Source organism: Pelobates fuscus, chromosome 11 (assembly GCF_036172605.1).
Source record: "Pelobates fuscus isolate aPelFus1 chromosome 11, aPelFus1.pri, whole genome shotgun sequence".
Classification (NCBI taxonomy): domain Eukaryota; kingdom Metazoa; phylum Chordata; class Amphibia; order Anura; family Pelobatidae; genus Pelobates; species Pelobates fuscus.
Window position 1 is genome coordinate 15,647,247 of NC_086327.1, and position 27,771 is coordinate 15,675,017.

Consider the following 27,771-nt stretch of genomic DNA (forward strand, 5'->3'; position numbering starts at 1 on the left):
TAGAGTGGTTTTGCAAAGAGCGAGGCCAATACTAACCCATTTACCCTTGTTGACTTTTTCACTTATTTTCTATATTTCAGATTATACCTTTATCTCACGTTACACTGTCCTCGTGGTTAAATATTCTAACTATCCTCCTAATTAGACACAGCTTGGTACCTTTAATTACTGCAACTCTTTGCAACACTGTATCGGGTCCATTAGCTAGTGTATCCCTATTCAAAGTGGGGGGTTTAATATTGGACTTACCATTGATGCTTTAACAGTGGGTCTTATTTTAAATAAGTAAGTTTATTTATTTATTATTAGTTTTTCGTTATTATGCACATTTTTTTTTTATACTTTTCCCTACTTATACTTTTTTTGTGTGTGATTTCTTCACCCATTTAGGAATTCAATAAAGTTGTTTTTTTTAGCTAAGGTTCTAAGCCTAATACCTGATCAGAAAATTCAACAAGGGTAAAAGGATTAGTATTGGCCTCGCTCTTTGCAAGACCTCTCTAATCTTCCTCGGTATCATTATTTTGGGTTATGCCCTAATTACCCTACAACCAACACAAATTTGGCGTCAGACTTTCTCTCGTTAAGTTTGTCTATCTTTGCAGTTTTGGTGTATAGATTATCCCTCAGAACGATGGACCTGAATGAAGATTCACTGCCATTATGGAGTTAAAACTATTTTGTTTCTGTTTATATAACGCTAGCCACACCTCCCTTGACTGACTCACAAAGCCTGCATGAAAACAAAATGGTTTCATGTTTAATCAGATGTAACTTTTTTAAAAGTTTTTTTTTTTATCTCCTGCTCTGTAAATTGAACTTTAATTACATACAGGAGACTCCTGCAGGATTTAGCAAGCTATTAACAGAGCAGGCATTAAGACATTCTCAATTAAACAGAATTTGCAATAATGCAAGTGTAAACATTAGAGGACTCCGTACAGGAAGTGTTTATGATGGCTGTGTAAGTCACATGCACGGAGGTGTGCCCAGGGCTGAATAAACAAAGTGATTTAACTCCTAAATGGCAGATAATTGAGCAGTGAGACTGCAGGGGCATGATCTATACACCAAAACTGCCTCATTAAGCTAAAGTTGCTTTGGTGACTATAATGTCACTTTAATGTAGACAAAAGGTCCAAGTTATCCATAGCTCTGCCTGTTCTTATCTCCCTCCCCTTTACACACACTCTGTAAAAATATTAAAACTCTCTCTTCTCTCCTACCTGATAACATGCATGTGGAGAGGTGGAAGGTGTACAGACTTGGTTTGTCCTATGTTCCCAAACATCCTAAAAAACACCTGCAATAGATATCTGTTATATGAGTTTTCTTTTGCTCATGCTGAATGACTTAATAGAGTATAAAATGAGGTCATCATAGATTTATTGCCATAGAAACAACATTCATTATCCTTTCTCTCCTGTTCACAGGTGACAACGTTTAACGAAGAAGAAACCTTGACCATTCATGTACAGAACGTGTCTAGCTTGAAGAATGTGGCTCTCAGGGGTTTCAGCATTGCCCCCCAACGTGTCTGGAAAGCACATAGGTTTTCTAGCAATATAACGTTAATATACTATTAACCTGTGAAAATTAGTTTTACAAGTAATCCCAAACAGTTAGCTTTTATTATTTCATGGAAAAAAAAACATGTATTAGACTGGAACAAGAAGCAGATTAAGTAAATATTGTGGTTTTCAGTTAACCTTGCTATTCCGTAAAACAAAATGGCGGTCTACACACATATTCCTGTGCATTGTGGGAAATCTGGGTCAGGCAGCTGTGATGATGTCTCTCGCTCAGATATTGTAAAATGTTGTGTTGTCATTGTCTTTATAAAACTGAACTGAACAACTCGGAGCTCTGACACTGTTTAAAGGATTGTCAAATATTTGCCATCACGGTTATGTCACTTCAAATGCCTGTGTAAACAAATTCTCAAGAGGAACAGAGGAAGTTATGGTTATTGTACAAGTAATCAGACACAACGAGAGGCAAATATTTATTCACCTCTGTTTTCATAACCTTCAAGAGAAATCTGAACTGCCACATTTATTCAATAAAGCGAATCTCTGCTCAGGTGACAATAATTGATTAACCCTTGCTCGGTCATTCGTGTTTGAGATTTCTTTTTTTAACTCTGTCACTTAGATCGACATGTTACTCAGGGGCGGGCTGGGCCGGGGGGCAGGGAGGCAATTGCCCCCCAGGCCGCCCTAAGTAATTAGAAAAATGGCCACTGCAGGGCCGGTCCTGGGCGCCAGGAGGAGGGGGTGCCGCGCGGAGCAGGCTGATAGCCTGTCACAAGGAGCCCAGCAGGTGGCCAGCTGGCCACTTACGGTGCCCCAGTAGCAAGGCAGAGTAGGCACCTGCTTGTCCCAGATGGCAGGTGCCTACTCTGCAGCAATATACCGGCCGGGTGAGGAAGGAGGCATGCAGCAGCGAGGGAGCTCTGCTGATGATCTTCCTGCTCCCTCGCGCGCCCTCTCTGTTGATGTCGGGAGCCGGAATATGACGTCATTCCGGCCCCGCATCACTAAACTGCGCGAGGGAGCAGAGAGGAGCAGGAATATCACGGAGGAAGTCACTGGACCCCGGGGAAAGGACCCAGAGCACTCCTAAAGGTAGGAGCAACAAGAAATAAAATAAATTTGTGTGTGTGTGTCTGAAAGTAAGTGTGTGTGTGTGTCTGTAAGTGTGTGTGTGTGTGTCTGTAAGTGTGTTTGTGTGTCAGGAAGTGTAAGTGTGTGTGTGTGTGTGTCTGGAAGTGTGTGTGTCTGTAAGTGTGTGTGTGTCTGTAAGTGTGTGTGTGTCTGGAAGTGTGTGTGTCTGTAAGTGTGTGTGTGTCAGGAAGTGTAAGAGTGTGTGTGTGTGTGTGTGTGTGTGTGTCTGAGTGTGTGTGTGTGTCTGGAAGTGTGTGTGTGTCTGGAAGTGTGCGTGTGTGTGTGTGTGTCTGGAAGTGTGTGTGTGTGTGTGTCTGGAAGTGTGTGTGTCTGGAAGTGTGTGTGTCAGGAAGTGTAAGTGTGTGTGTAAGTGTGTGTGTGTGTCTGGAAGTGTGCGTGTGTGTGTGTCTGGAAGTGTGTGTGTGTGTCTGGAAGTGTGTGTGTCTGGAAGTGTGTGTGCGTGTGTGTGTGTCTGGAAGTGTGTGTGTGTGTGTAAGTGTGTGTGTGTGTGTCTGGAAGTGTGTGTGTGTGTGTGTGTGTCTGGAAGTGTGTGTGTCAGGAAGTGTAAGTGTGTGTGTGTGTGTGTGTGTGTGTGTGTCTGGAAGTGTGCGTGTGTGTGTGTCTGGAAGTGTGCGTGTGTGTGTGTCTGGAAGTGTGTGTGTGTCTGGAAGTGTGTGTGTCTGGAAGTGTGTGTGTGTCTGGAAGTGTGTGTGTGTGTGTCTGGAAGTGTGTGTGTGTGTGTGGAAGTGTGTGTGTCTGGAAGTGTGTGTGTGTCTGGAAGTGTTTGTGTGTGTCTGTCAGGGACGTCTTTCCGCATGGGGCCCTACCGCGCTGCCCAGCATGCCCGGCCGACAGGGGAGATCCTTTGATCTCCCCTGCCAGCCAACGGAGAGGTGGCCTTGTTTTCTGGCCTTGTGCCGATGAGGGAGATCTCAATTCAATCGGGGAGAGAGGAAGCTGCCTAGGACCCAGGGCTGCAGGAGAGGCCGACCTGTAAGGCAGATCGTTCCTCCCGCAAGCAGGCTGTGTGGAGCGTTGCAGCGCATTACCATTGCAATGCTCCACACAGCATTCTGCGCGCAGTAGGACAGGAGATAGCCTGCAGCCAGACAAGCTGCAGGCTGTACAGAATTCACAACTGGACCACCAAGGCTGGCTGTGTCCCAGCCTCTTTCACCAAAGGTAAGAAGAAGGGTGGGGGGGACATATAGATTTTATTTAACGTATAGTAGTATTAAAAAACAAAAAATATTTGCTACCTGCACCCCTCAAACACACACACAGCACCCAACACACATATAGCACTCCACTCACACGCAGCACCCCACTCACATAGCACTCCACACACACACACACAGCACCCCACTCACATAGCACTCCACACATACACAGAGAACCCCACACTCACATAGCATTCCACACACACACAGCACCCCACACACACCGCACCCATACACACAAACACATACACTGCACCCCTCACTGTTGTGTGTGTGTATTCAGCCGTCTGTGTATGTATTCAGCCGTCTGTGTGTATGTTTGTGTATGTTTGTATTCAGCGGACTGTGTATGTATTCAGCACTCTCTATGTGTACTCAGCAGTCTGTGTGTGTGTGTCTATTCGTCAGTCTGTATGCGTGTATTCATCAGTCGTCGTGTGTATGCATTCAGCAGTCGGTGTGTGACTGCATTCAGCAGTCTGTGTGTATGTATTGAATGTATGCATTGCATTTGTTGGAGGTACTTCTAAATATAATCTTCGTTGTATCTATAATTTAAATTTTTATTCCTGTAAGTTGTGTAGGCAGGGCCCCAGTGCACTGCTTTGCCCGGGGACCCATAATGTTGTTAAGATGGCACTGGTGTCTGTCAGTGTGTGTGTGTGTCAGCAAGTGTGTCTGTCAAGTAAGTGTCTGTCAGTGAATGTGTGTGTGTGTGTCTGCCTGTCAGTGTGTGTGTGTATGTGTCTGCCTGTCAGTGAGTGTTTGTCAGGGTTTGTGTGTGTATGTTATTGAGAGTGAGGGCAGGGTGTGTCTGTCAGCAGGGCCAACCTTTGAGGTATGCAAGCTGTGGGGTCATGTAGGGCGCAATAACAACAGAGGCGCCCGGCGGCCAACACAGCTCACAAGTTTTGGACACCAGCATATTTAATTTAAACGATTCCCTGGTGGTCCATTGGTGCGCACCAGCAGTAGTTGCCTTAGGTCATATCCTCTCCCTTGTGGTTCCGGTGCTCAGTTAGTGAGTCAGGGCACAGGCTCAGAGATTCTCAGCCTGCGCTCTAACAACATTGAAAGTCGGAGCCGCAAAGGAGTGGGTATGGCAAAGAGCTACTAATTAGCATAATATCAATATCCGTTATAAAACCAGGAAAAGGTGGCCATGGATGGTGAGCTAATTCAGGGGTGCAATGGGCCACTTGACTGGATTTGCCCCCCAGGCCTGAGGCTGCCAGCCCTCCCCTGATGTTACTGCATAGTGGATAAAGCACTTTGAATTTATTTTTACGTGCATAAGGAAATATGCAGTTACAGAGAGTACGAGACCAATCTCGCCACATTGCATTGGAGGAGCCTGGTTGCCGCCTGTTTCCTCTGGACTATGGCCCCATGTTAAAAGGCTTGATTTTCCCCTGCAGAGACACGAAAGCTGGGTCATTCGGTGCTTGCCCTGTTTGAGCGGTGATACCCCAGATAGCTATGCCATGGAGCCCATTCGTATAATGAAAGACTATGGGAAAGACTTTGGCTCCATGGTAATTGAACTGTATGTGTGTGATCTGAGCACCATTCAGTAGTAATGTACGCTCAGATCTGAGCTATCTGGGGGTATGTTGAATGTACCTGTTTTATGCAATGGCTGCACAGATATATATTTTTATGTATTTTATTGTCTTTTACTGCCATGTGTTCAATGGAGTTTTGCCTCCGTCCTTGGATATAATTGGATTACTTCCCAATTATCTCCAGGATAGAAGACTCTGTGGAACTGGTTTTGGGCAGAAAAGCCATGCTTTATTTGGTCACAAAGGACTACTAACTATCTTTTGAACCACTGGACCAATTTGTATGATTTTGACGTATGCTTGTATTTGGAGTTCTAAAAATGTAAGTTTTATGTGAATGTGAGGCATACTTTTTAAGTTATGAATAATGTGGAAAAACTGTATTTCTCTGCTTGTGATAATTATATTACCCATTGTGTAAGGTAATTGTATCACAGGCAGAGGGGAGGAATTTGTGTGGGAGTGTCTGAGTGTATTTTATGTATGTATTGTATTGTATGATTGTTTTCCAAAACCCCGTGGGTGGTACTAATGTGTATATAAGAATAATATATAAGACAAGCTCTGTCTGTTCCTGCTTGACCCTCAACACGGAGCTTTGTCTCGTTCTTGGGGGGATTTGCTGTATGCTGTTAGAGACTAATTGCCAGGAGTGTAAGCCGCTTGGGTACTTTTCCTGTTCAGCTGCTAGCAGCTATTCGTGAGGTTCCAGTTTGGGAGTTTGGAGTGCTACTTGGTATCCTATTCGGGAGTTTGGGGTTCTGCAGTAGCTGTGTCTCTGGAAGCGGAAGATCTACTATACGGCAGTTTAACCCTTTTATGCCTGGGGGTGCCATTACACAGAGGTATTACCAATGCCCCAACAGCATACACAAACGATATAACGGTAAACGTTGAAATGGCAAGGCATGGTTTGGATTCACAATGCACATTTTTTTATATTAACCACGTTGGTTATGAAACATGCGTAGTCCATGGTACTACTGAGATGTAGTGTTCAGGTACTAACATATATGAGGTGCACATAACAATATTTAGTGTAACAGGCGAGTCAAACATGGTGAGGGACAGAGGTATAAAACTCAAGTGGTTGCATGGTTAATGTGTAGGATTAGTGTGCTCACCTGGACGGTTCTAGAGGGCATTGCCTTTGGAGTGAACAGGTTTATATGTAGCATACAATGCATTGTCTTTCCAAAATAAACACTCTCTAATGCAGGAGATAGGAAGAACCAGGAGCAAAAAAGTTAAACTGAGAAAAGACTAAGATCCTGCCGAGTCCACCCTAATGTCTCCTGGCTATGTGTAAAGGGAGGATGGGGGGTTAGACACAACGCAATGTGGGTTACAGGGTAAAACATTAGAACATAATAATGGCACAGGGTGCCCACTGATCCATGGGTGTTATATATCACACTAGACAGGCTGATCTGGATATTGCTGTGTGTGGCCTGGTGTAGGGGGAGACCTGATGTTGAGTTTAGTCCTGCATCCTCAGCTAACCAATTCGCATGGATGGCAGTACAAAGTCCCGTTCAGTGGAGTGTCCGGTCAAGCAAGAGAGACAGGCCTTGTGTGCGAGCTGTTGTGATCGCTGCCAGAGCTGCAAGGCCTTGTCAGTCTCTGATGGGCCTGGGTAGGCGCAAGCGCGTGGTTCAGCCTGCTGCATCACCTGGGGCTGTGATATCCCAACATGTTGCTTTTCCATGCGGTGGATAGGATACCTCCAAGGGTGTGGGTTATGCCAATGGTGAAGGCTCACAGCAGGAACATTTTGGCGATGTCCGCTTCTTAGCTTTCAGCAGTGTAGCCCTCCTCTGCTTCTTGGCTTTCAGCAGTGTAGTAGGGCTCTGCCTAGCAGGCTTTGGCTTGGCATTGTTCCTTGAGTGGGTGGGGGGCTTCACTGTGGCTGCTGCCTCAGATCTCGTCCTTCGGCCTTCGATTCGGAGCCAGAATTGGGACCACAAGAGCTCGAAAGCCCTATCCAGGCGTTCTGCATGTAAGGCCCAAGCTGTAGGAATTTGGAGGGCTGTGGGTACTTCCTCCGCAGCCATCTTAGCCTGCCAGTCACAGGGAGTCATCTTCACGGGAGACGTCAGGTGCCGCACAAGTGGGTCAGCACCATGTTGTTGACTGGGATATCCCCCACCGGTCCAGAGCCAGGGGGTAGGAACAGGATGGGTCCATTCCGACCACCGGGGAGCGAGGAGAGCGGACACCTCTCCCCCCCAGCCACCCGCATGCTGCAACCTTGTCCCGTCATGAAGCCCGAAGCCGCCAGCGATATTACTACAGGTACGTAGTCACAGGGGTTCTCGAGAGTGCACAGCTTGTGTGTGGGTCGCTTGAGACAGAGTTTAGTGATTTGTTTGGTTTCAACTCCGGAGCTCTGCAACGATGTGTAAGGCCCCGCCCCCAGCACTTTGTATTGTTAATAAAACCACTAAAGGTTCTTCATTTTATAATGCCCATTTCAGCAAGCTGCAAGCTGGAGGCAAGCAAGGCATTTTGGAAATCTTCTGTTAAAGGACCACTATAGGCACCCAGACCACTTCAGCTTAATGAAGTGGTCTGGGTGCCATGTCCAGCTAGGTTTAACCATTTTTGCTGTAAACAAAGCAGTTTCAGAGAAACTGCTATGTTTATAATAGGGTTAATCCAGCCTCTAGTGGCTGTCTCATTGACAGCCGCTAGAGGCGCTTCCGCGCTTCTCACTGTTATTTTCACAGGTAAGTGATTAACCCCTTCCTTCCCCCTCAGCGCCACGGAAGTGGGACGAGTATGTTTTCCTGGCACTATAGTGGTCTTTTAATGTATCCAGGCTCATTTAAAATACATTATAGGTCAACTATTACTCATTTTATGTGCCTATACTCCCACCTAGTGTTCAGTTTTGGAAATTACACTTTAGACTGTAAGCTGACAGTCTATGTAACGAGGCACTTTGTATAAAAGAGCATCAATGTCTACATCTCTGCTGACAGGCAGGGCACTCTCTACCGTTTGTTTTGGTCTGTGTATATTGTACTGTTTTTCCCCTAATTCTACAGCGCTGTGGAATATATTGGCGCTTTTTTAAATTCCTGTAATAAGTTAATAAATTAAAAATACTGTTTTTCAAATTATTGTTTAGATACAAGTTATATATGAATATGTTTTTTGGGTTTATAATGCCATCTAGTGGTAACTTTTAAAGTTGCGGCTGATCTTAAGTGTGTGTATGTATGTATGTATGAATGTGTGTTTGTGTGTGTGTGTGTGTATGTGTATATATATATATATATTTATATTATTTTTACCTAATAGCAAAATTTCGTATAGATCAGGGCTGTCCAACCTGCAGCCTTCCAGATGTTGCTGAACTACAACTCCCATGATTCCCTGGTTATCTGTTTAATTGAAAGAATCATGGGAGAAGTAGTTCAGCAACATCTGGGGGGCCGCAGGTTGGACAGGCCTGGATAGATAATCTTTTAGTATCTGTCCGTTATCTAGCTTTCGTCTATTATCCAATATTTAGTTGTTATTATTGGAGCAACTTTATACCTATATCCAACCATGTATGCAGTCAACCATGATTTGGAGTTTTCTTTTCTTTTTTTCTTTTTTTTAAATATTGCTGCCCATTTAATGTAAACTATATATGTATTTATTTGTAATTCACATTTTTTTTTTCTAATTAACTTTTTGCTACTGGATATTTTGAAAAATAATAAAAATTAGAACAAATATGTTGTGAATATAATTACCGTATGTGTGGGGCATGACAGAGTACTGTGCAATGCATATGTCTGGAGGCTACTTATGAGATTGTAGAGTGTGCTGTTAGTGGTGTGGTGTTTTGTAGTTGCGTGTATAGGGGATGTAGTGTGTGCATAGGTAAAAATCCAGAGTCTGCATAGGGGATGTAGTGTGTGTGTGTGTGTGTGTGTGTGTAGGTGATGCAGTATGTGTGTATGTATGTGAGATAATTTTGTTGGGTGGTACAGTGACTGTGTTGTGTGGGGGTTAGAGGAGAGCCATTATTTAAAGATAAATTATAATTTTGATAAAAAATAAAAGAAACTTTATTGCCTCCCTCTCTTCTTCGTACCTTTACCCAGGGAGGGGGAACGTTGAAAACCTTAGTGATCCAAAGGTATTTAGTGACTCAAGACCCGAACCTCAGCTCTTCTTGTGTGCTCTGACTTAGTGATGTATTGGAGCGTTGCCATGGTAACGTGTGGCAATGCTCTAAACAGCCTGAGCTTGCAGGAGGAATACTCTGCACCTAGCAAAGGTGCAGGACTACAGCCCCCCAGGTCCTCCCTCTCCTGCTGTAAGTTGCACTGGATCTTGTATCTCCTCACTGGCCCGTGAAGGCACACAGCAAGGACAGCGCTTGGATCCATTGATATCTCCTGTTGTCCATGGCCATTGGGACACACTGGGTGCATGCATGGTTTGCCCAATGACGAAATCGTACGTTACAGAGCAGATCGATAGAAAAGCCATTTGTGTAATGAAATGAAGTGATTTGAGGAAACTGGCTATGCACACAGCAGATAACATGATCCTTACACTCACAATAAAGATAAAGAAACAACAATTATCACTGTGCAAATATACTAAACAATGTAAAGTGTAATAACTCTGCCTAACAATCATTTAAACCAACAACACATTACATTTAGTAATAAGAACCCAAGATAATAATGTGGGCAAACAGTAAACACAAAAATAAACTGAAATTAATGTGCTACATGAAAAACAAGCGTGGCAGTGTATAATCTGTAAGGGGATGTGTACAATAACAGTGGGCAAGATGTGATCAGAAAGTTATCATGTAGAAGAGGACCCATCACGGCAAAGGCACAAAAATGTTTTTAGAAATGTGTGAAGAAAAGGATGAGATTCTTCCAGCTGTATACAAAGAGAATCGGTGCTTAAACGTAAAATCCCTTCTACAGTTCTAGGATACATTATAGCCTCTATATTTGAGATCACTTAATATTTAAGTTGATGGTAATGGGAGTCAGCGGGATGCACCAAAATCTGCAATGAAAATCGGATTTGGAAATTCAGACAAAAGTAGTTGATTTGGAGAAATTTCTCTGACTCCTCACAGTCACATGTTGACTATTGTAGTCTGAATCTTGCAATTTGGTTTTTAGTTCATCCTAATTAACTGTTCATTAAACAAGCCCTTAAAGGGAATCTCCAGTGCCAGGAAAACAATCAGTTTTCCTGGCACTGGAGGGTCCCTCTCCCTCCCACCCCCCAACCCCCGGTTACTGAAACCCCTTCAGTCACTTACCTGAGGCAGCGGCAATGTCCCTCGTCGCTGCCTCCTCCTCCGTGCCGCTCCTCCCTCTGATTCCGTCGGCCGGTGGGCGAGACTGATCCCGCCCACCGGCCGAGGAGACCTAATGCGCATGCACGGCAATGCCGCGCATGCACATTAGCGCTCACCATAGGATAATAATTTCAATGCTTTCCTATGGGGAAATGAGCGATGCTGGAGGTCCTCACACAGCGTGAGGACGTCCAGCGACGCTCTAGCACAGGTTTCCTGTGCTATGAAGGAGGAAGTGACCTCTAGTGGCTGTCTGGTAGACAGCCACTAGAGGTGGAGTTAACCCTGCAAGGTAATTATTGTGGTTTATAATAAACTGCAATAATTACAGTTGCAGGGTTAGGAGTAGTGGGAGTTGGCACCCAGACCACTCCAATGGGCAGAAGTGGTCTGGGTGCCTGGAGTGTCCCTTTAATAGGCTCGACACCAACAAAGTTACTTAGTACAGTGAGAAATCAAAGTAAATTCAAAGTGAATTTCAAACTTAAGGTCAAAAATAGCCAAACTGGAAAAATTCCCAAAGTCTGCTATTCTTTCAATTTGTCTACTCTGGACTTTAGTGAATAACTGGTGAGTGTGTGAATGTGTGAGTGCGTGCGTATATTAGTGTGAGAGACTGTGTGTCGTGGAGTAACTGTGAGTGTGTGAGTGCGTGCGTATATTAGTGTGAGAGACTGTGTGTCATGGAGTAACTCTGCGTGTGTGAGTGTGCGTGTATATTAGTGTGAGACTGTGTGTCGTGGAGTAACTGTGAGTGTGTGAGTGCATGCGTATATTAGTGTGAGAGACTGTGTGTCATGGAGTAACTCTGCGTGTGTGAGTGTGCGTGTATATTAGTGAGAGACTGTGTGTCGTGGAGTAACTCTGCGTGTGTGAGTGTGTGCGTATATTAGTGTGAGAGACTCTGTGTCGTGGAGTAACTCTGCGTGTGTGAGTGTGTGCGTATATTAGTGTGAGAGACTGTGTGTCGTGGAGTAACTCTGCGTGTGTGAGTGTGCGTGTATATTAGTGAGAGACTGTGTGTCGTGGAGTAACTCTGCGTGTGTGAGTGTGTGCGTATATTAGTGTGAGAGACTGTGTGTCGTGGAGTAACTCTGCGTGTGTGAGTGTGTGCGTATATTAGTGTGAGAGACTGTGTGTCGTGGAGTAACTCTGCGTGTGTGAGTGTGCGTGTATATTAGTGAGAGACTGTGTGTCGTGGAGTAACTCTGCGTGTGTGAGTGTGTGCGTATATTAGTGTGAGAGACTGTGTGTCGTGGAGTAACTCTGCGTGTGTGAGTGTGTGCGTATATTAGTGTGAGAGACTGTGTGTCGTGGAGTAACTGTGAGTGTGTGCATAAATTAGTGTGAGAGACTGTGTGTCATGGAGTAACTCTGCGTGTGTGAGTGTGTGTGTATATTAGTGTGAGAGACTGTGTGTCATGGAGTAACTCTGCGTGTGTGAGTGTGTGTGTATATTAGTGTGAGAGACTGTGTGTCGTGGAGTAAGTGTGAGTGTGTGTGTGAGTGTGTGCGTATATTATTTTGAGAGATTGTGTGTCGTGGAGTAACTCTGCGTGTGTAAATGTGTGCATGTGTGTGCATATTAGTGTGAGAGACTGTATCTTGTGGAGTAACTGTGAGTGTGTGTGTGTGTGAGTGTGTGCGTGTGTCATGCCTGTGTGTCGTGGAGTAACTTTGTGCTCAGGATAGTATGAAAGACTGTCAGATTATTCATTAAAGTAAGAACTGCCAGGAATTCAAACTGAACTGAAAGAATTTTAAATTTAAGGTCAAAGTAGCAGAACTGGAAACATTCTCAGTCAGCTATGCTTCAGTTTCTGCTGCTTTGGCCTGGCTTCACTTTAAACTCCCAACATTTCTCACTTTAGTGAATAATGCTTCTGGTGAGTAGGTTAGTGTAAGAGAATGTGAGTGTGTATGTATCTCAGTAACGGCCATGCTATCTTACACCCAGTGTAAATGCGTGTTATTTAATGGAGCAAATGTAAATAGTAAGTGTAGTGGTTTTATAAAAGAGGCGGCTGTGATCTATTCCCCAGGCCAGCATTGATTCTATACACATAGCCAGTTAAACAGAGAGATCTGGCCGAACTGCTGTAAATGATCGGAGTTTGGTTTGACCTTCGGTAGGACCATCAATTACATTTCCAATGCATTTATCGTTACCTGTTTAGGCCATGTGGGGGCGCTGTTTAATAATCATACCAATATGGGACAGGTAACCCGCATAGGCAATAATATCAAATCTGGTTGTAAATTACATGTCACACAAATTGTCTCCAAACTGCGTAGATCCCATGTAATAATGGTGAAATGAGACGTCACAGCAGCTGAAGACATTTCCTACCCCATACCATCAGACTCTCCCCCAGCCTCCAGTTCTATAAGAAGCCACTGAAAACAAACCTGTTTAGGAAATCCTGCCATCTTCCTGAGTGATGTTTCTCTTGTTACAATCGCTCTCCTCACTTCCTTTGCCTCCATAGCCCAGTTCAGTCGCTCTCCTGCCACTGCTCGGTTTTACCACGTTTACAAGCGCATCCAATCCATCAATCCCTACCCCGTCTGACATGCCGTTATTTCTCTTGTGTGTCTTTACCCCTTCCTCATAGGTTGGAAGTGTCACTTTAAACTACTGACTGAAATTCACCAAGACCATTCGTTAACCTTTCCTTCATTCGATGAGCCATCTTCTTTTAAATGTATATTTAGCATCAAACATAACAACTTGGCCCGTTCCTGGCACGGCCAGGGCACACATTGTCTTGGAGGAGGGGATACAGAAGAAATGTCGGTGTATTTATTTACATTTATTTATTATATGCTGTAGGTACAGTACGTAAACAATATGTACAATAAGTAAACCCTTCCAGAATTACAAAGTGAACATAGATATGGGTTGCTCCTGAAAACATTAATAGACGGACAATTTGCCCTTCCTGTCCCCCATTTAGATCCCCAATTTAAACCGTTATTTATTATTTTATTATAGTTATCTATTATTATCTATTGGAAGATAAACAATGTGAAGATTCATTTTATATTCCTGTTTTTTACTGACTAAACTTTGACATTGCACGCATCATTTTTAACCCCTTAAGGACCAAACTTCTGGAATAAAATGGAATAATGACGTGTCACACACGTCATGTGTCCTTAAGGGGTTAAAGGAACACTATAGTCACCTAAATTACTTTAGCTAAATAAAGCAGTTTTAGTGTATAGATCATATCCCTGCAATTTCACTGCTCAATTCACTGCCATTTAGGAGTTAAATCACTTTGTTTCTGTTTATGCAGCCCTAGCCACACCTCCCCTGGCTATGATTGACAGAGCCTGCATGAAAAAAAAACTGGTTTCACTTTCAAACAGATGTAATTTACCTTAAATAATTGTATCTCAATCTCTAAATTGAACTTTAATCACATACAGGAGGCTCTTGCAGGGTCTAGCAAGCTATTAACATAGCAGGGGATAAGAAAATCTTAATTAAACAGAACTTGCAATAAAGAAAGTCTAAATAGGGCTCTCTTTACAGGAAGTGTTTATGGAAGGCTGTGCAAGTCACATGCAGGGAGGTGTGACTAGGGTTCATAAACAAAGGGAGTTAACTCCTAAATGGCAGAGGATTGAGCAGTGAGACTGCAGGGGCATGTTATATACACCAAAACTGCTTCATTAAGCTAAAGTTGTTCAGGTGACTATAGTGTCCCTTTAAAGTATATTTTTACATAAAGGTTAAGTTGTAATTAAAAAAATTAAATGCATGTAGTTTGTCCGGCTGTATAAAATAACTGTTCTTTGTGAACAGCCATCAGATATTTCAGTATGCCGAAAGTGCTGTACACGCATGTAAAAGTACACGATTGCACATGTATTGCTGTGTTAAATTTCCCAGTCTGCTGTTTGCAAGGCAGGATAAAGATTAACTTTATTAAAGATTGCATGCTCACGTCTTTCTTTGTTTGTTGCTCAATACATTTGCAACTGCAGTTGGAACAAAGGAAGTTGCTTTTAGTATTTGTAAACCCCTTGTAACGTAATGTAATCAAGGAACACACAGAGTAGGATTGGATTTCTCCACGGAACCATGGGTTGTGCATTATTAACACTATCAATATATATTCATGCTTTCTATCCTTTTAGGTTTATCTTTCAAATTCACATCTCCCTCTGCAGTGACTCCTGAATGTCCTTAAATATAATGCAGGAATGGCAAAAGCATTGAGGCATTAATTTGAGTAGTGCTTGCTCCTTATCAGAATCTCGGATTACTAACCAGAAACTATTTATGGCCACTAACTTACTTGTCTTTGTTACTATCATCACCTATAGGAATACAGGGGACAAAAGTGGCAAAATATGACCGTCCTGTGGTCCCTAGCATGGATGGATTGAGTTTGGCTAATAGCAATATTACAAATATCCTCCTTTGTTGAAGATGCTAAAGGCATAAAGACATCTTAATGGTACATGAACATACTTAATACATTATGCTATGAGATCCAGATCATCAGATCATAGAATAATAGATATTTTGCTCCATAGAATTTTCATCACCGATTATCAAGAATATCTGAATCTTCTCACATCACCTCGTGTTTTAGGATTGGATTCCATCTAACAATATGTAAAACAATAACTGTGCTGTCCAACAATGTCAATACTAGGAGAAGTCTATTGGCTTGATGGTTGGTACACAGTGCTTCATTGAATTAAGGCATAACGGAATATGGAGGGGGGCTTTCAGATTTGACTGTGGTGGTTCCTTGAACTGTCGTCGGAGTGTCCTCAATTTCTGGTTCAATATGGCCATGGTAAAAGCTCAAACCCCCTAAGGAAAGAACAACAACTGTTAGTATAATTCCCACTCACTGAACAAGACCTAAACTTCCTCTTTATTTATTTTTATAAAGCTACGACGGTAGTCACCATCACTGGGGATTGAAGACAGATACTACATGTCTCCTAGCTGCCCTGTCCCTCTTCAATCTCACATCAGTCCTTCCTATTGTCTGCCCCCACCCTTCCTTGTTCTATAGTGCTCTATGCACCCTATTGTATGTAAATGAGGCTGTTGGGGGCTTAAATATGTGTGCTACGTCTATTAAAGTTAGTTGCTGTTTTAACCTTCACCAAGTGTCGTCTGGTGTTTGGGGAAAGGGATATAATCTGCTGATAAAAAATGTGTATAGGGCTATAATCACAGTAGCCTGGTCCAGGGTGGAAAAGGCTCTCAGTGATCCCAGTCAAGCCTTGGCGACTGGGTCTGAAGTGCTCCAGGGTCCCTGATAGCTACAAGGAAGCAGACTTGGCAGAGGTACTCGGTCGGAGTACTGGAGCTCCGTCACAAAAGCCCAAATTGGTTTCTTGTGTAGTAGAAGCACATTTGGTTGCTAGCACACATACACATTTTGGTGTTTTGCACTAGGAGTTATAAAACCCAACAAGTCATCCCAGCAAGCAACTGCAAATCTCATGCAGCCATAAAGCCAAGAAACACTATTGTGTCTTTGGTGTACATCTTACCAACACCATACTACAGCCTTTTATAACAGAGGAACCTCATTGTGATGGTTTTCAGGTGAAGGAAAAGGTAGACAACAATTTGGTGTAAATTGGACCTGGGTTGGTCACACTCTTCAGTAATGATTCATACAAAACACCAGGCAGCAATAGAAACATAGACAGTGACGGCAGATAAGAACCATTCGGCCCATCTAGTCTGCCCAATTTTCTAAATACTCTAATTTGGTCTATGTTTCTATAATGTAAGATAGCAATATTGATACCTTAGAGAGAGTTCAGAGAAGGGCTACTAAACTGGTTCATGGATTGCAGAATAAAACGTACCAGGAAAGGTTAAAGGATCTTAACATGTATAGCTTGGAGGAAAGACAAGACAAGGGGCATATACTAGAAACATTTAAATACATAAAGGGAATCAACACAGTAAAGGAGGAGACTATATTTAAAAGAAGAAAAACTACCACAACAAGAGGACATAGTCTTAAATTAAAGGGACAAAGATATAAAATAATATCAGGAAGTATTTATTTACTGAGAGGGTAGTGGATGCATGGAATAGCCTTCCAGCTGAATTGGTAGAGGTTAACACAGTAAAGGAGCTTAAGCATGCGTGGGATAGGCATAAGGCTATCCTAACTATAAGATAAGGCCAGGGACTAATGAAAGTATTTAGAAACCTGGGCAGACTAGATGGGCCGAATGGTTCTTATCTGCCGTCACATTGTCTAATTTAAGACTATGTCTTCTTGTTGTGGTAGTTTTTCTTCCTTTAAATATAGTCTCCTCCTTTACTGTAGTAATTCAATTATTGTTACACAACACATTTTAAGATCCAAAAACAAGGCTTTCCCATAGCTTAAGACTTCAGAAAGGTTGTTTCATGAGCTAAAACCTTGCTTGTGTTACAATAAGTTACCCTGGACACTGCTTGGGTGCCTAATTTATTTTGCAATTGAAAACGTAAGAATTGTCCTCTTAGGTATTAACTAAAAGAATCCAGGGCCCAGCTAGAGATAACTCAAATGATTCAATCCCTATTTTTTCCTTTGGTACCTCCACTTAAACTTCAAAAAGAAAACAAACGTACCAGCAGCAAAGGCCGATGCAACAGCGATCCATCCTACGAAATAGGCATAGTGCAAACTACTGTAGAACACTGAGAGAATGAATAGAATACTGGCATGTGTCATCCCAGTAGCCTCGAGAAATGCTGCAACGAAAAACATATATTCAAAGGCATGCTCTAGTTACATACGTTGGTCTGTAGGCTATCATAGCACTATGCACAAAAAGTGAAACTAGACAATAATTTGTTCATAGGATAGAATTCATACTCAGAGTGAAATATCGTAAGTAATGCTATTAACTGGAGTAAAATCAGTGGGTCTACGGTTCTAAGAAGCCTTAAAAAAACTTTTAAAGTATTTACCATGTTCCTAAACCAATTATGGGAGAGGATTGTATATTATCACACAGTTTCATGGTCCTAAGTCCTAAGACAATATTATTATTACATTATTATTATTATTATTATATAGTTCCAAAGTTAGGACCAGTACACTAAAAAAATGACTATGTAGGAAAGCTGTCTGGATTGGAACTCTAGAATTCACTTTTCCAGCCCAAAATATGTCCATGTTTCAAATATTTAGCATCCAGACACTCCGTCCATTTCTTTACGTGCTCCAATTTACATATGGTAGGTCAGTAATGCCACTGTGTGATCCTTGTTGACCCATTCTGAATGGCGAATGAGAACAAATCCATCCAAATAAAGAGCCTCTTCATAACATGTTTTAGAGATAACTAGTAATGTGTGAAAATAATTGAAAAGTGTATCTCATACTCACCAAAAATCAACATAAGTTTTCCCACATACTTTTTGTAGCCTTTAATAGTTGAGAACTCATACTTGAAGTTCAGAACAACAACCACATTGAGTAAAACAGCCAACATGAAGGTAATTATAAAAATAGTCTTCATGTACACTAAAAAAGAAAAAAGAACGAACAAGGGTGAAGGATGACTGTGAGCGTTTCATCGGAACATAGTCATCATCAACTTTTCAGTAACCTTTCCCCAGCTCGATGCTTAATAGAAGCAGATACCTATTTACTGGGATGTTAAAGACCGGAATTAATCCCCACCAAGGTTCGTTTTATTTTCATGAATAATAATAAAATAATCTTTCACTGCTTTCTTTTATTTGTTGACATGTTAATGAATAAATCTGTGTGTGTGTGTTGTCCAAACATTCAACTATATTGGAAGGAAATATAGTCATTAGTTTTGTAAAACAGATTTTACCCCTATCCTCCACCCTCTCCCACTCTCAAATTCTACTGGGGTGGCTCAACTCCTTCACCGATGTAGCTCAACAAAAATTACTATGGTTTCTATTGAATGAAGCTAATGTTTTGGTCCCAGTTCTTAGGAAACTCCACCTCTGTCTGCGGAGCAATGGGTTTATCAGATGGAGGACTCAAGATCCATGGATGAGTTACATTGGTGGGTGGGTGGTAATAAGCCAAAATATTTTACAATTTGGAATCCTTGGATCAATTATTGGTCATTGAAGCTTGGGACTCCTGCTGCCGCCTCCTAATTATAATATCTCAACTTAACTATTCTCTCTAAGGTTGACAAATCTCCTCGTACGGCCCCATCAACCCATAAGACCAGCCAATTTACCTGTGCAGTACATTATGACAGTGTTTTTATGTGGGCTAGGTTTTTACTTTTCCTCCTTTCCTCCTTTTTCCTAGAGTTTGGAATTAATGTTGTCTCTTCTTGTTGAGAAAACAGTGTTGGCCACCCTGCACTTATTTGTTGACTTCAACTTGATGCTGATATAATAAAGATCTGTTGTGTCTTTTTGTAAGTGAATTGTTGGACTAAAAGGATTTAAGAGAATTGAAATCTTGATTGTAAGCGATTTTGTAAGAGCCGCAAAGTATCTCACTTACCTCCTGCTGTCTGTGTGTAACACTGATCGACAGTGCAACCTTTCCAGATTCCTAAATAGAGTACACCATCTCGTCCGTTCGCATAGATCCAGTAATTAGATACCAACGCGATGAGCAGGCACAGATTGCTGAAAGTTACCAGGGCGGCTACCGCAGCCATCATCTTGAAAGACGCATCTCCACTACCAATAGGAAGGATTGGGAAGTGGGTGAAAGTTAAGTTGGGTGCATGGGCTGTGCATGAAATCCAATTAAATTGGGAAAGAGATAAGGCAGCAGGGGGACGAGGAATAGTTAGTCGAGAAAGTATGGCAGAAAGCAATGAAAGTCGGGATTTATTAATTTGGGGAACAGATTGGTATTGGATTAATTGAAGATGTATAGGGGATGGGGATGGAACACAAAATAAGATAAGAAGGGGAGGGATAATTGAGAATGGAGTGAAATATCACAATGGGCAAAGAAGAGGTAGATGAGAGCAATGTTAGATATAGTGGGACAGGTAGGCAACCTCCAGAACTCCAAGCGTTGTGGACTACATCTCCTATAATGCTCTTACAGCCATAATGCTGGAGATGTAGTCCACAACATCTGGAGTGCAGAAGGTTGCCTACTCCTGCCCTAGAATATAGAGGAATGTATATTAATCACTGGCACTTTTTAGGTTAATTAGAGGGATCTTTAGAGTGCCAGCAATACATGTTGTAAGAGAAGACACATTCTGATAACAATCTCAGCAATTACCAGAAAAAAAACAGAAAAAACCCTTGTGACAATTTGGTTGTAATCTGGACATTATTAAAGCACAATGAGACAAAATGTATGTAAGTATAAATATTTCAGTAGAAACTGGCACTTTATAAATTAACCCTCCCCCCCAGCTGTCAATCAGACAACCAGTTATGTTGTTTCCTGGTTTGTTTAGCTCAGTGGAGATAAACTGAAGAGGCAGCAATTGCCAACAGCACCTGCGGTGCAGAGACTTCTCATTTAGTTGCATTGGGAATGTTGTCTTTGGACAATCACAGAAAGTCTGGGCGGGGGAAGAAGTGGTGGTGGGGGGGCGGGGGAGGTGGTACTTGCAAAAGCAGCAGATAGGAGATATGTTTTAAGATATACTACCATGGGGGGGGGGGAGGGGAAGGGGGGGGGGAGATGATGTAATTGGGGCATAGCTACTAAACAGTGATTTTTTTATTTATCTATTTTTTTTTAATTGGACAGTGGAGTGTCTCTTAAATCATCTGAGAACACACACCACCTAAGCATGCTCTTTTACCATGAAGGAACCTTTTACACCAGTAGTGAGGATACTACCCTCTTTGGTAATATGCTGTATGTATCTATTCTTCCATCTTGCTATTTGATATGCAGAACCAATCATTGTCATCCAGCTTGGATCAAATTAATGTTGTTAACGAGAAATTAATAAATCCCCATTATCAAGTCTTGTACTGGAAAGTCCCTTGTTTTAATTGAACCTGTTACTGTATTTAAAGGGACACTATAGTCACCAGAATAACTACTGCTTTATGCAGTGGCTCTGGTGAGTCTATTATGTCCCTGTCGGCTTATTTATTTAAAGAGAAGTGTTTACATTACTGCCTAGGGACACCTCTGGTGGCAGTCACTCAGATAGCCTCTAGAGGTGCTTACTGGGGCAGTGCTACACAGGGCCGGACTGGGAATTAAAAGCAGCCCTGGAAAAAAATATTTACCAGCCCCATAATGCATCGCGCCAGCATAGTGTGCTCCCCCCTCTGTCTCTTTCTCCCTCCTTTCCCTGTGGCACTCTCCCTCCCCCTCTTTCTCTCTATTCTCCCCCCTCTGTCTCTTTCTCCCTCCTTTCCCTATGGCACTCTCCCCTCCCCCTCTGTTTCTCTATTCTCCCCCCTCTGTCTCTTTCTCCCTCCTTTCCTTGTGGCACTCTCCCTCCCCCTCTGTCTCTTTCTCCCTCGTTTCCCTATGGCACTCTCCCTCCCCCTCTGTCTCTTTCTCCCTCCTTTCCCTGTGGCACTCTCCCTCCCCCTCTGTCTCTCTATTCTCCCCCTCTGTCTCTTTCTCCCTCCTTTCCCTATGGCACTCTCCCTCCCCCTCTGTCTCTTTCTCCCTCCTTTCCCTGTGGCACTCTCCCTCCCCCTCTGTCTCTCTATTCTCCCCCTCTGTCTCTCTATTCTCCCCCTCTGTCTCTTTCTCCCTCCTTTCCCTATGACACTCTTCCTCCCCCTCTGTCTCTCTATTCTCCCCCCTCTGTCTCTTTCTCCCTCCTTTCGCGGTGGCACTCTCCCGCCCCCTCTGTCTCTCTATTCTCCCCCCTCTGTCTCTCTATTCTCCCCCTCTGTCTCTCTATTCTCCCCCTCTGTCTCTCTATTCTCCCCCTCTGTCTCTCTATTCTCCCCCTCTGTCTCTCTATTCTCCCCCTCTGTCTCTCTATTCTCCCCCCTCTGTCTCTCTATTCTCCCCCCTCTGTCTCTCTATTCTCCCCCCTCTGTCTCTCTATTCTCCCCCCTCTGTCTCTCTATTCTCCCCCTGTGTCTCTCTATTCTCCCCCTGTGTCTCTCTATTCTCCCCCTCTGTCTCTCTATTCTCCCCCTCTGTCTCTCTATTCTCCCCCTCTGTCTCTTTCTCCCTCCTTTCCCTATGGCACTCTCCCTCCCCCTCTGTTTCTCTATTCCCCCCCTCTGTCTCTCTATTCTCCCCCCTCTGTCTCTTTCTCCCTCCTTTCCCTGTGGCACTCTCCCTCCCCCTCTGTCTCTTTCTCCCTCCTTTCCCTATGGCACTCTCCCTCCCCTCTGTCTCTCTATTCTCCGCCCTGTCTCTTTCTCCCTCCTTTCCCTATGACACTCTCCCTCCCCCTCTGTCTCTTTCTCCCTCCTTTCCCTATGGCACTCTCCCTCCCCTCTGTCTCTCTATTCTCCCCCCTCTGTCTCTTTCTCCCTCCTTTCCCTATGGCACTCTCCCTCCCCCTCTGTCTCTCTATTCTCCCCCCTCTGTCTCTCTATTCTCCCCCCTCTGTCTCTCTATTCTCCCCCCTCTGTCTCTTGTCTCTTTCTTCCCTGAACCCTCTACCTTTCTCCCCCCCACCCACCTGAGCAGGGCTGGTGGAAGGATTTTTGCCGCCCTAGGCAAAAAAACAATTTGCCGCCCCCCCTATGTTGTGACGTAACAACCATATGACTCACCCATCTCTGCTTATTTGCCCAGATTACAGTAAGGCCACTACATGCTGCACATAGGGATGTGCAGTGTATTTCAGTAGGATGTGTACCAGGAAATTATTCCCCTATGTTATTCTTTTAATATTATGTAATGTGAATATTTATTAAAATGTTGAGTGGATGTGTGGTGTGGGTGTGCGTCTTGTGTAGGGTGGCTGTAAGTGTAGTAGCTATGTGTTAGGTGTATGTTGTGGATTTCTGTGCGTGATGTATAAGGCTGGCTCTGTTTATAGTTGTGCGTGATGTGCGTGGCTGCATGTGGGTAGATGTGAGTGGTATCTTTATGTGTAGCTGTGTGAGTAGCCATGAGTGAAAAGTTTGGGCCACTGTGAGTGATATGTGTGAGGTGTAGGAAAAACATGTAAAAAGTAGAGGAATTTCCATTTAGCATAAGATGGGAAGGGAGAATCAGGGTTATCTCTAATTGTATTGGGGGTTTGCTGTTGATTGGGATCTCAGGCAGTACATGGGGGTTAGGGGCTGTAATGGATATAAGGAGCAGTAGGGGTGGGTCAAGACCTGTAGTGTAAGTGTCAGGGGCAGTATTGGTTGATCAGAGGCAATAGTGGGGTGGGGTGTTTTGAGCTGTAATCGTGGTTAGGTGCTGTCGTGGTTGCTGTAGTGGGGTTACAAATTTGTAGGGGGGGGGGGGGGGGGTTAGGGGCAATAATGGGGATTAGAATCAGGAAAGAGAGAGCCCTAGACTGTGGCTATGCCTAAATGAAATGTTCAGCTTTAGGCAGAGCCACAGTCCAGGGCTCTCTCTTTCCTGTGAGTATGTCATCTCTTACTTTGTCACTATCACTCCACTTCCTTCTCTTATCACCCCTTAGCTGTTCTCCTCAATCCCCCGTTATTTCTGCTCTAACTTACCTCTTTCTGGTGTGTGGTCACTCTCTCTCTCCTCCAGCCCCTGAGCAGCATGCCTCTGCAGTAATCTTTCCTCCTGCAGACAGCTCCTCCTTGCAGTGTTTACCAAGTGCTGGGAGGGAGCCCACAGCATGTGAGTAGAAGGAGGAGGGGACGTGTTGTTACTCCCTATCCCCTCCTCTTATTCAGGACCGAGCACTCCTTCCAGCAAACAGACAGCAAGACCTGGTAGGGAGACTTCTAGTGCTGCCAGGTCTTGCTCTATTAAGGGAAAGTGAGGGGGCGGCCGACACCTCGCCCGGTCAGGGAAATCTTTTTATCTTCCTGCCGGCTTGTTCAGCAGCAGGCTCTCCTCTGTGGTGCCCCCAGGGAGCTGGTGGCCTGATGAAAGCGCCGGCCCTGCACCTGAGAGGAGTCAGGGGGGGCAGCCACATTTCATGCTGCAGCCTTGCCGGTCCGGCGGCATTTCTAATGCTGGGGGCTGAAGGAGGAGGGAGGAGCATGTCTCTGTACCATACTCCCTCGCGGTTCCTGTGCTGGGAATTGTGGGAACCGCGAGGGAGCATGGTACAGAGACATGCTCCTCCCTCCTCCTTCAGCCCCCAGCATTAGTGACAGGAGTGCCGCCGGACCGGCGAGGCTGCCACCCGGTCCGGCGGCTCCAGTGTGGAATGCGGCCGCCGGCCGGCCCCCTCAGAGTGTGTGCCACCGGACCAGCCACCCGGTGGCACATACATTCCCAGCGCAGCCCCCAGCTGCCGCGGCCCACCGGGAAATTTCCCGGTATCCCGGTGGGCCAGTCCGGCCCTGGTGCTACACAATGTGCACCACTGACGTTCAGTGTACTGAACTTTCCACATAGAGATGCATTGATTCAGAAATCAGAATTGACGATCTCAGCCAATCCAATGCTTTCCCATTCTGAGATTGTCAATTGATGATCTCAGCTGATGATCTCAGCCAAGAAGGCAGATTAGGATGGAGCCAGCGCCGTCAAACCGGCACGTCACTGGAATAAAGTTACGTTTTATGCTTATTTAAGGGGGAGGGAGGGGGGGGGCAATGAGGGGCAGGGGACCTAGCATGATTTTTAAACACTATAGAGTCAGGAAAACACGTTTGTATTACTGACGTTATAGTGTACCTTTAACCCCTTAAGGACCAAACTTCTGGAATAAAATGGAATCATGACGTGTCACACATGTCATGTGTCCTTAAGGGGTTAAACTGCAGGATTGGTGCCACCCCACTGTAGGTGAAAATAAATCAGTTATCTGCAGTTATCTGTAATGGTGTTGTAGCTTGGAGTGCCCCTTTCATATATGATGTGGGAAATATTCTTAGATAGATAACTATTCATTTTCTTGCTGCTGTTAACTTAACATGTGTGGCGGCCAATGTTATCCCTTGAGCTACTGCATGATTATAGTTGAAGGAAACCTTTCATTGCTCAAATTTGTTGGACATTGTTCTATGTATTGTCTGTAACTATATGTGACTGTGCAGTGGTTTTATACTGTGAAATGCATTGTATTGTATTCACACTGTCAACGGCGCTATTCTACCATTACTGGCACCTCCTGTTAATGAGATCAGTTACAATGTGGTTACACATGCAATATGTTGCACAATGTTCTCATTACAGTCTCTAGATTCACTTGAATCATCAGCTGGGTGTGAAAGGTTTTAACAAGTCATTTGTCGCTCATCCTAGTTCTCTTACACAGGAATAGCCAGCAGCAAGACGTATGAGAACCATGCAACTTATAAATGAATACTTACATTTCTGGTCATGCTAAAAATACCTTCTTTTTTTAACCAGTTGTCATAACCCTAGGTTGACTGTTAGAGGGACCCTTCTATGCCATACGTACCTGGGCACACTTAAAGAAAACCAAGATTCAGCAGGTGGGTAAATGGGGACCAATATTGATTGACAGTACAAACTTTGTTCTGGCGCTTATTTGAATAGTTTTAGCTGTAGCGATTCCCATAGAACAGGCTCTCCCAAACTCCGGCCCTCCAGACGTTGCTGAACTACAACTCCCATGATTCTCAGCCTATCTATGTCATTCATAGAATCATTGGAGTTGTAGTTCAGCAACATCTGGAGGGCCGGAGTTTGGGAAAGCCCGCTGGCCTAGAATTTAGACTGTAGGTACATTTAGGCTATAAACAACCTATTCCTAGTGAACGCATGGATGGATAAAACTCCTCTAAACTGCACAAAATGGACCAATACTGTTTCATTGTGATATGTGTTGTATGTTTAGACTGGACAAATAAAGGAGTAGCCCATGTTGTATTAATACTTTTGAGTCTGGAGCTGTTGTTCTGTTGTCGACTGAAATAAAACATTTCGATCATAAAAAAATAAAGTTATTTATGCCTCAGAATAAACCATATTGTAGATTCTGTTTAACAGAAGAGAGTGTTATTTGTTGTGTAGAAATATTGTGGCAGGAGGAATTTAGTTTACTGCACACGTACACATATATTAAATTATTAGATTCAGTACCTTTAAAATACGGGTTTTACATAAAAATGTGGTCATATCTTTTTATTCTGCATAATGAAAGCTTTGCCAGTTTAAATACTAATTATTTATGTATTTTTTGTATTGCTATTTATATTTAAATATTGCAGGATATACTTTAAATAAAAAAAACAAAAACAAATGGTTTTATTTACTAAGCAGCAAATTGTATGAAATTAATTTGCAAAATGTAGGCAAAATGGTCCCAATTTTTCAATCTGGATTTTAATTCGGATTAATCTGGTATTTTTACAAGCTAATTTACTAAAGTGAATTTATTTTTATTTTATGAATGTTATTGTTCAGCTTATTTTTAAATCTCTAATTCTCTAAGCCAGGAATTCTGAAATGAAATTTTAAATTTAACTTTGCAGGAAAAAAAAAATCATGCTGCAAAAAAAAAAAAGCTGAAAAAAATGGTATCAGACTATTTGCCAAATTTTTTTAAATCTCTCGTTAGTCCCATACTAGTGACAGGATAGTTAATATCCCTGACAATGAGCATTATTTATTTAACACTGAAACCGGAATGTATTGAAATTCGGTTTGTAAAATGTTGGCTAAAACAGTCGAGCTCTGCGCCCAAATCTGCTATTCTGGACACATTTTGCAATTTGATTTTCAATTCACTACAAACTGGCATTTATCAAATAAACTCAATGGGGTTAGTTTACCCTATGGGTCACAAGAGCAGCGTTCAACTAATTCAACATTTCAAGTTTGTTTATTTTGTTACTTAAAAAAAATAAACAAAGGGACAATTTTTTCCAGTTTATATTTACATAGTGATATTAGCTCTGAATAGAATGAAATCCATCACGTTGATCTAAAAGAAGGTTAAAACCCCAATTCAAAGAATTTCTTCAGCTATGCCACAAATTGTGGGAATAAAATGATTCTTCATTTCAAAATGATCAACAAGCTGCCACCCTGCATATTAACCCCACATATTAAATATTAGACTATTTTTTTTTTCTATTCACAATTCATTGTTTAGAAAATAAAGCCCTTGGCTAGATGTCGGTCTGCGTCAGGATAATTCTTATCTGACCAATTTAATATGGTTTGATGCAGTACAGATCTTACACATATTCCGATACCCAAATCCACCAAGCAGATAGTAGCACTTAGTCTTAGAATGTTCAGCATTTAATACATTGTTTGTTTACATTCTCTCCCCACTATGCCACGAGCTGTAGTAACATGTGGCTTTGGCTAAATTTGTACCAGATACTCAGAATTAAAAAACAGGACAAATCAGTTACAATACCTTGGTCGGGTCATGTTTGTGGTTCCTCTTTAAAAGTGATCTTTAGAGAATAGTACGTGTAAATTGTGTGAGCTCATATTTATATAGAGAGAGATGTGTCCCAATCAGAAATGCTTTGTGTAACCCTTGACATCAATAGGAAATAGTTTCATAAGTCTTGATGGTAAAGTGCAAGAGGTATCGGGAAAAAAGGAAGAAGGGTTTTTACACCATTTACTGATTTCCCAGCTTTTAAAGGGATTTACTTATAGCAATTTAGAATGTGAAGTAGCTTTAATAAAAACACACACACACATTAGAATCAGCCCTTAATCCATATTTTACAATCTACCAATATTAGCGATTACTAATAACAATGTTATTGTAAAAGTCAAATATTTCGATTCTCCAATGTACACGTGGAAATGACATGCTAAAGGCAGTATTATCTAGCAATTACGGGAATTCTAAAACATGTTACAAATAGGGCACCTGTGTTGGGAGGGGGTATTATTTTATAATTATATTGCTGTGCTGTTAAATAAAAACCCTAAATAGGAAATTTCCATCTGAAAACGCACCTTTTTCTTTAGTTTTTTGGGGTTTTTTTGTGG

At 42.8% G+C, this 27,771-nt stretch overlaps 1 protein-coding gene across 1 annotated transcript; it reads right to left on the bottom strand.

Annotated features, from left to right (window-relative positions):
- Positions 1–15,034: 15,034 nt before the first annotated feature.
- On the bottom strand, positions 15,035–27,238 carry LOC134578114 (lens fiber membrane intrinsic protein-like). Its single transcript, XM_063437111.1, has 5 exons — positions 27,179–27,238; positions 19,285–19,466; positions 18,169–18,306; positions 17,406–17,528; positions 15,035–15,623 (listed from the first exon to the last, which is right to left on the bottom strand). Exons 1-5 carry the CDS (start codon positions 27,190–27,192, stop codon positions 15,505–15,507), a joined length of 576 nt encoding a protein of 191 aa, XP_063293181.1. The 5' UTR covers positions 27,193–27,238; the 3' UTR covers positions 15,035–15,504.
- Positions 27,239–27,771: the final 533 nt, after the last annotated feature.

Coding starts and splice junctions, on each gene's coding strand:
- LOC134578114 (XM_063437111.1), bottom strand. Junction 18,307..19,284: donor TTACACACAGACAGCAGGAG/GTAAGTGAGATA, acceptor TTTCTTTTTTAG/TGTACATGAAGACTATTTTT. Junction 15,624..17,405: donor TGCATCGGCCTTTGCTGCTG/GTACGTTTGTTT, acceptor TTCTTTCCTTAG/GGGGTTTGAGCTTTTACCAT.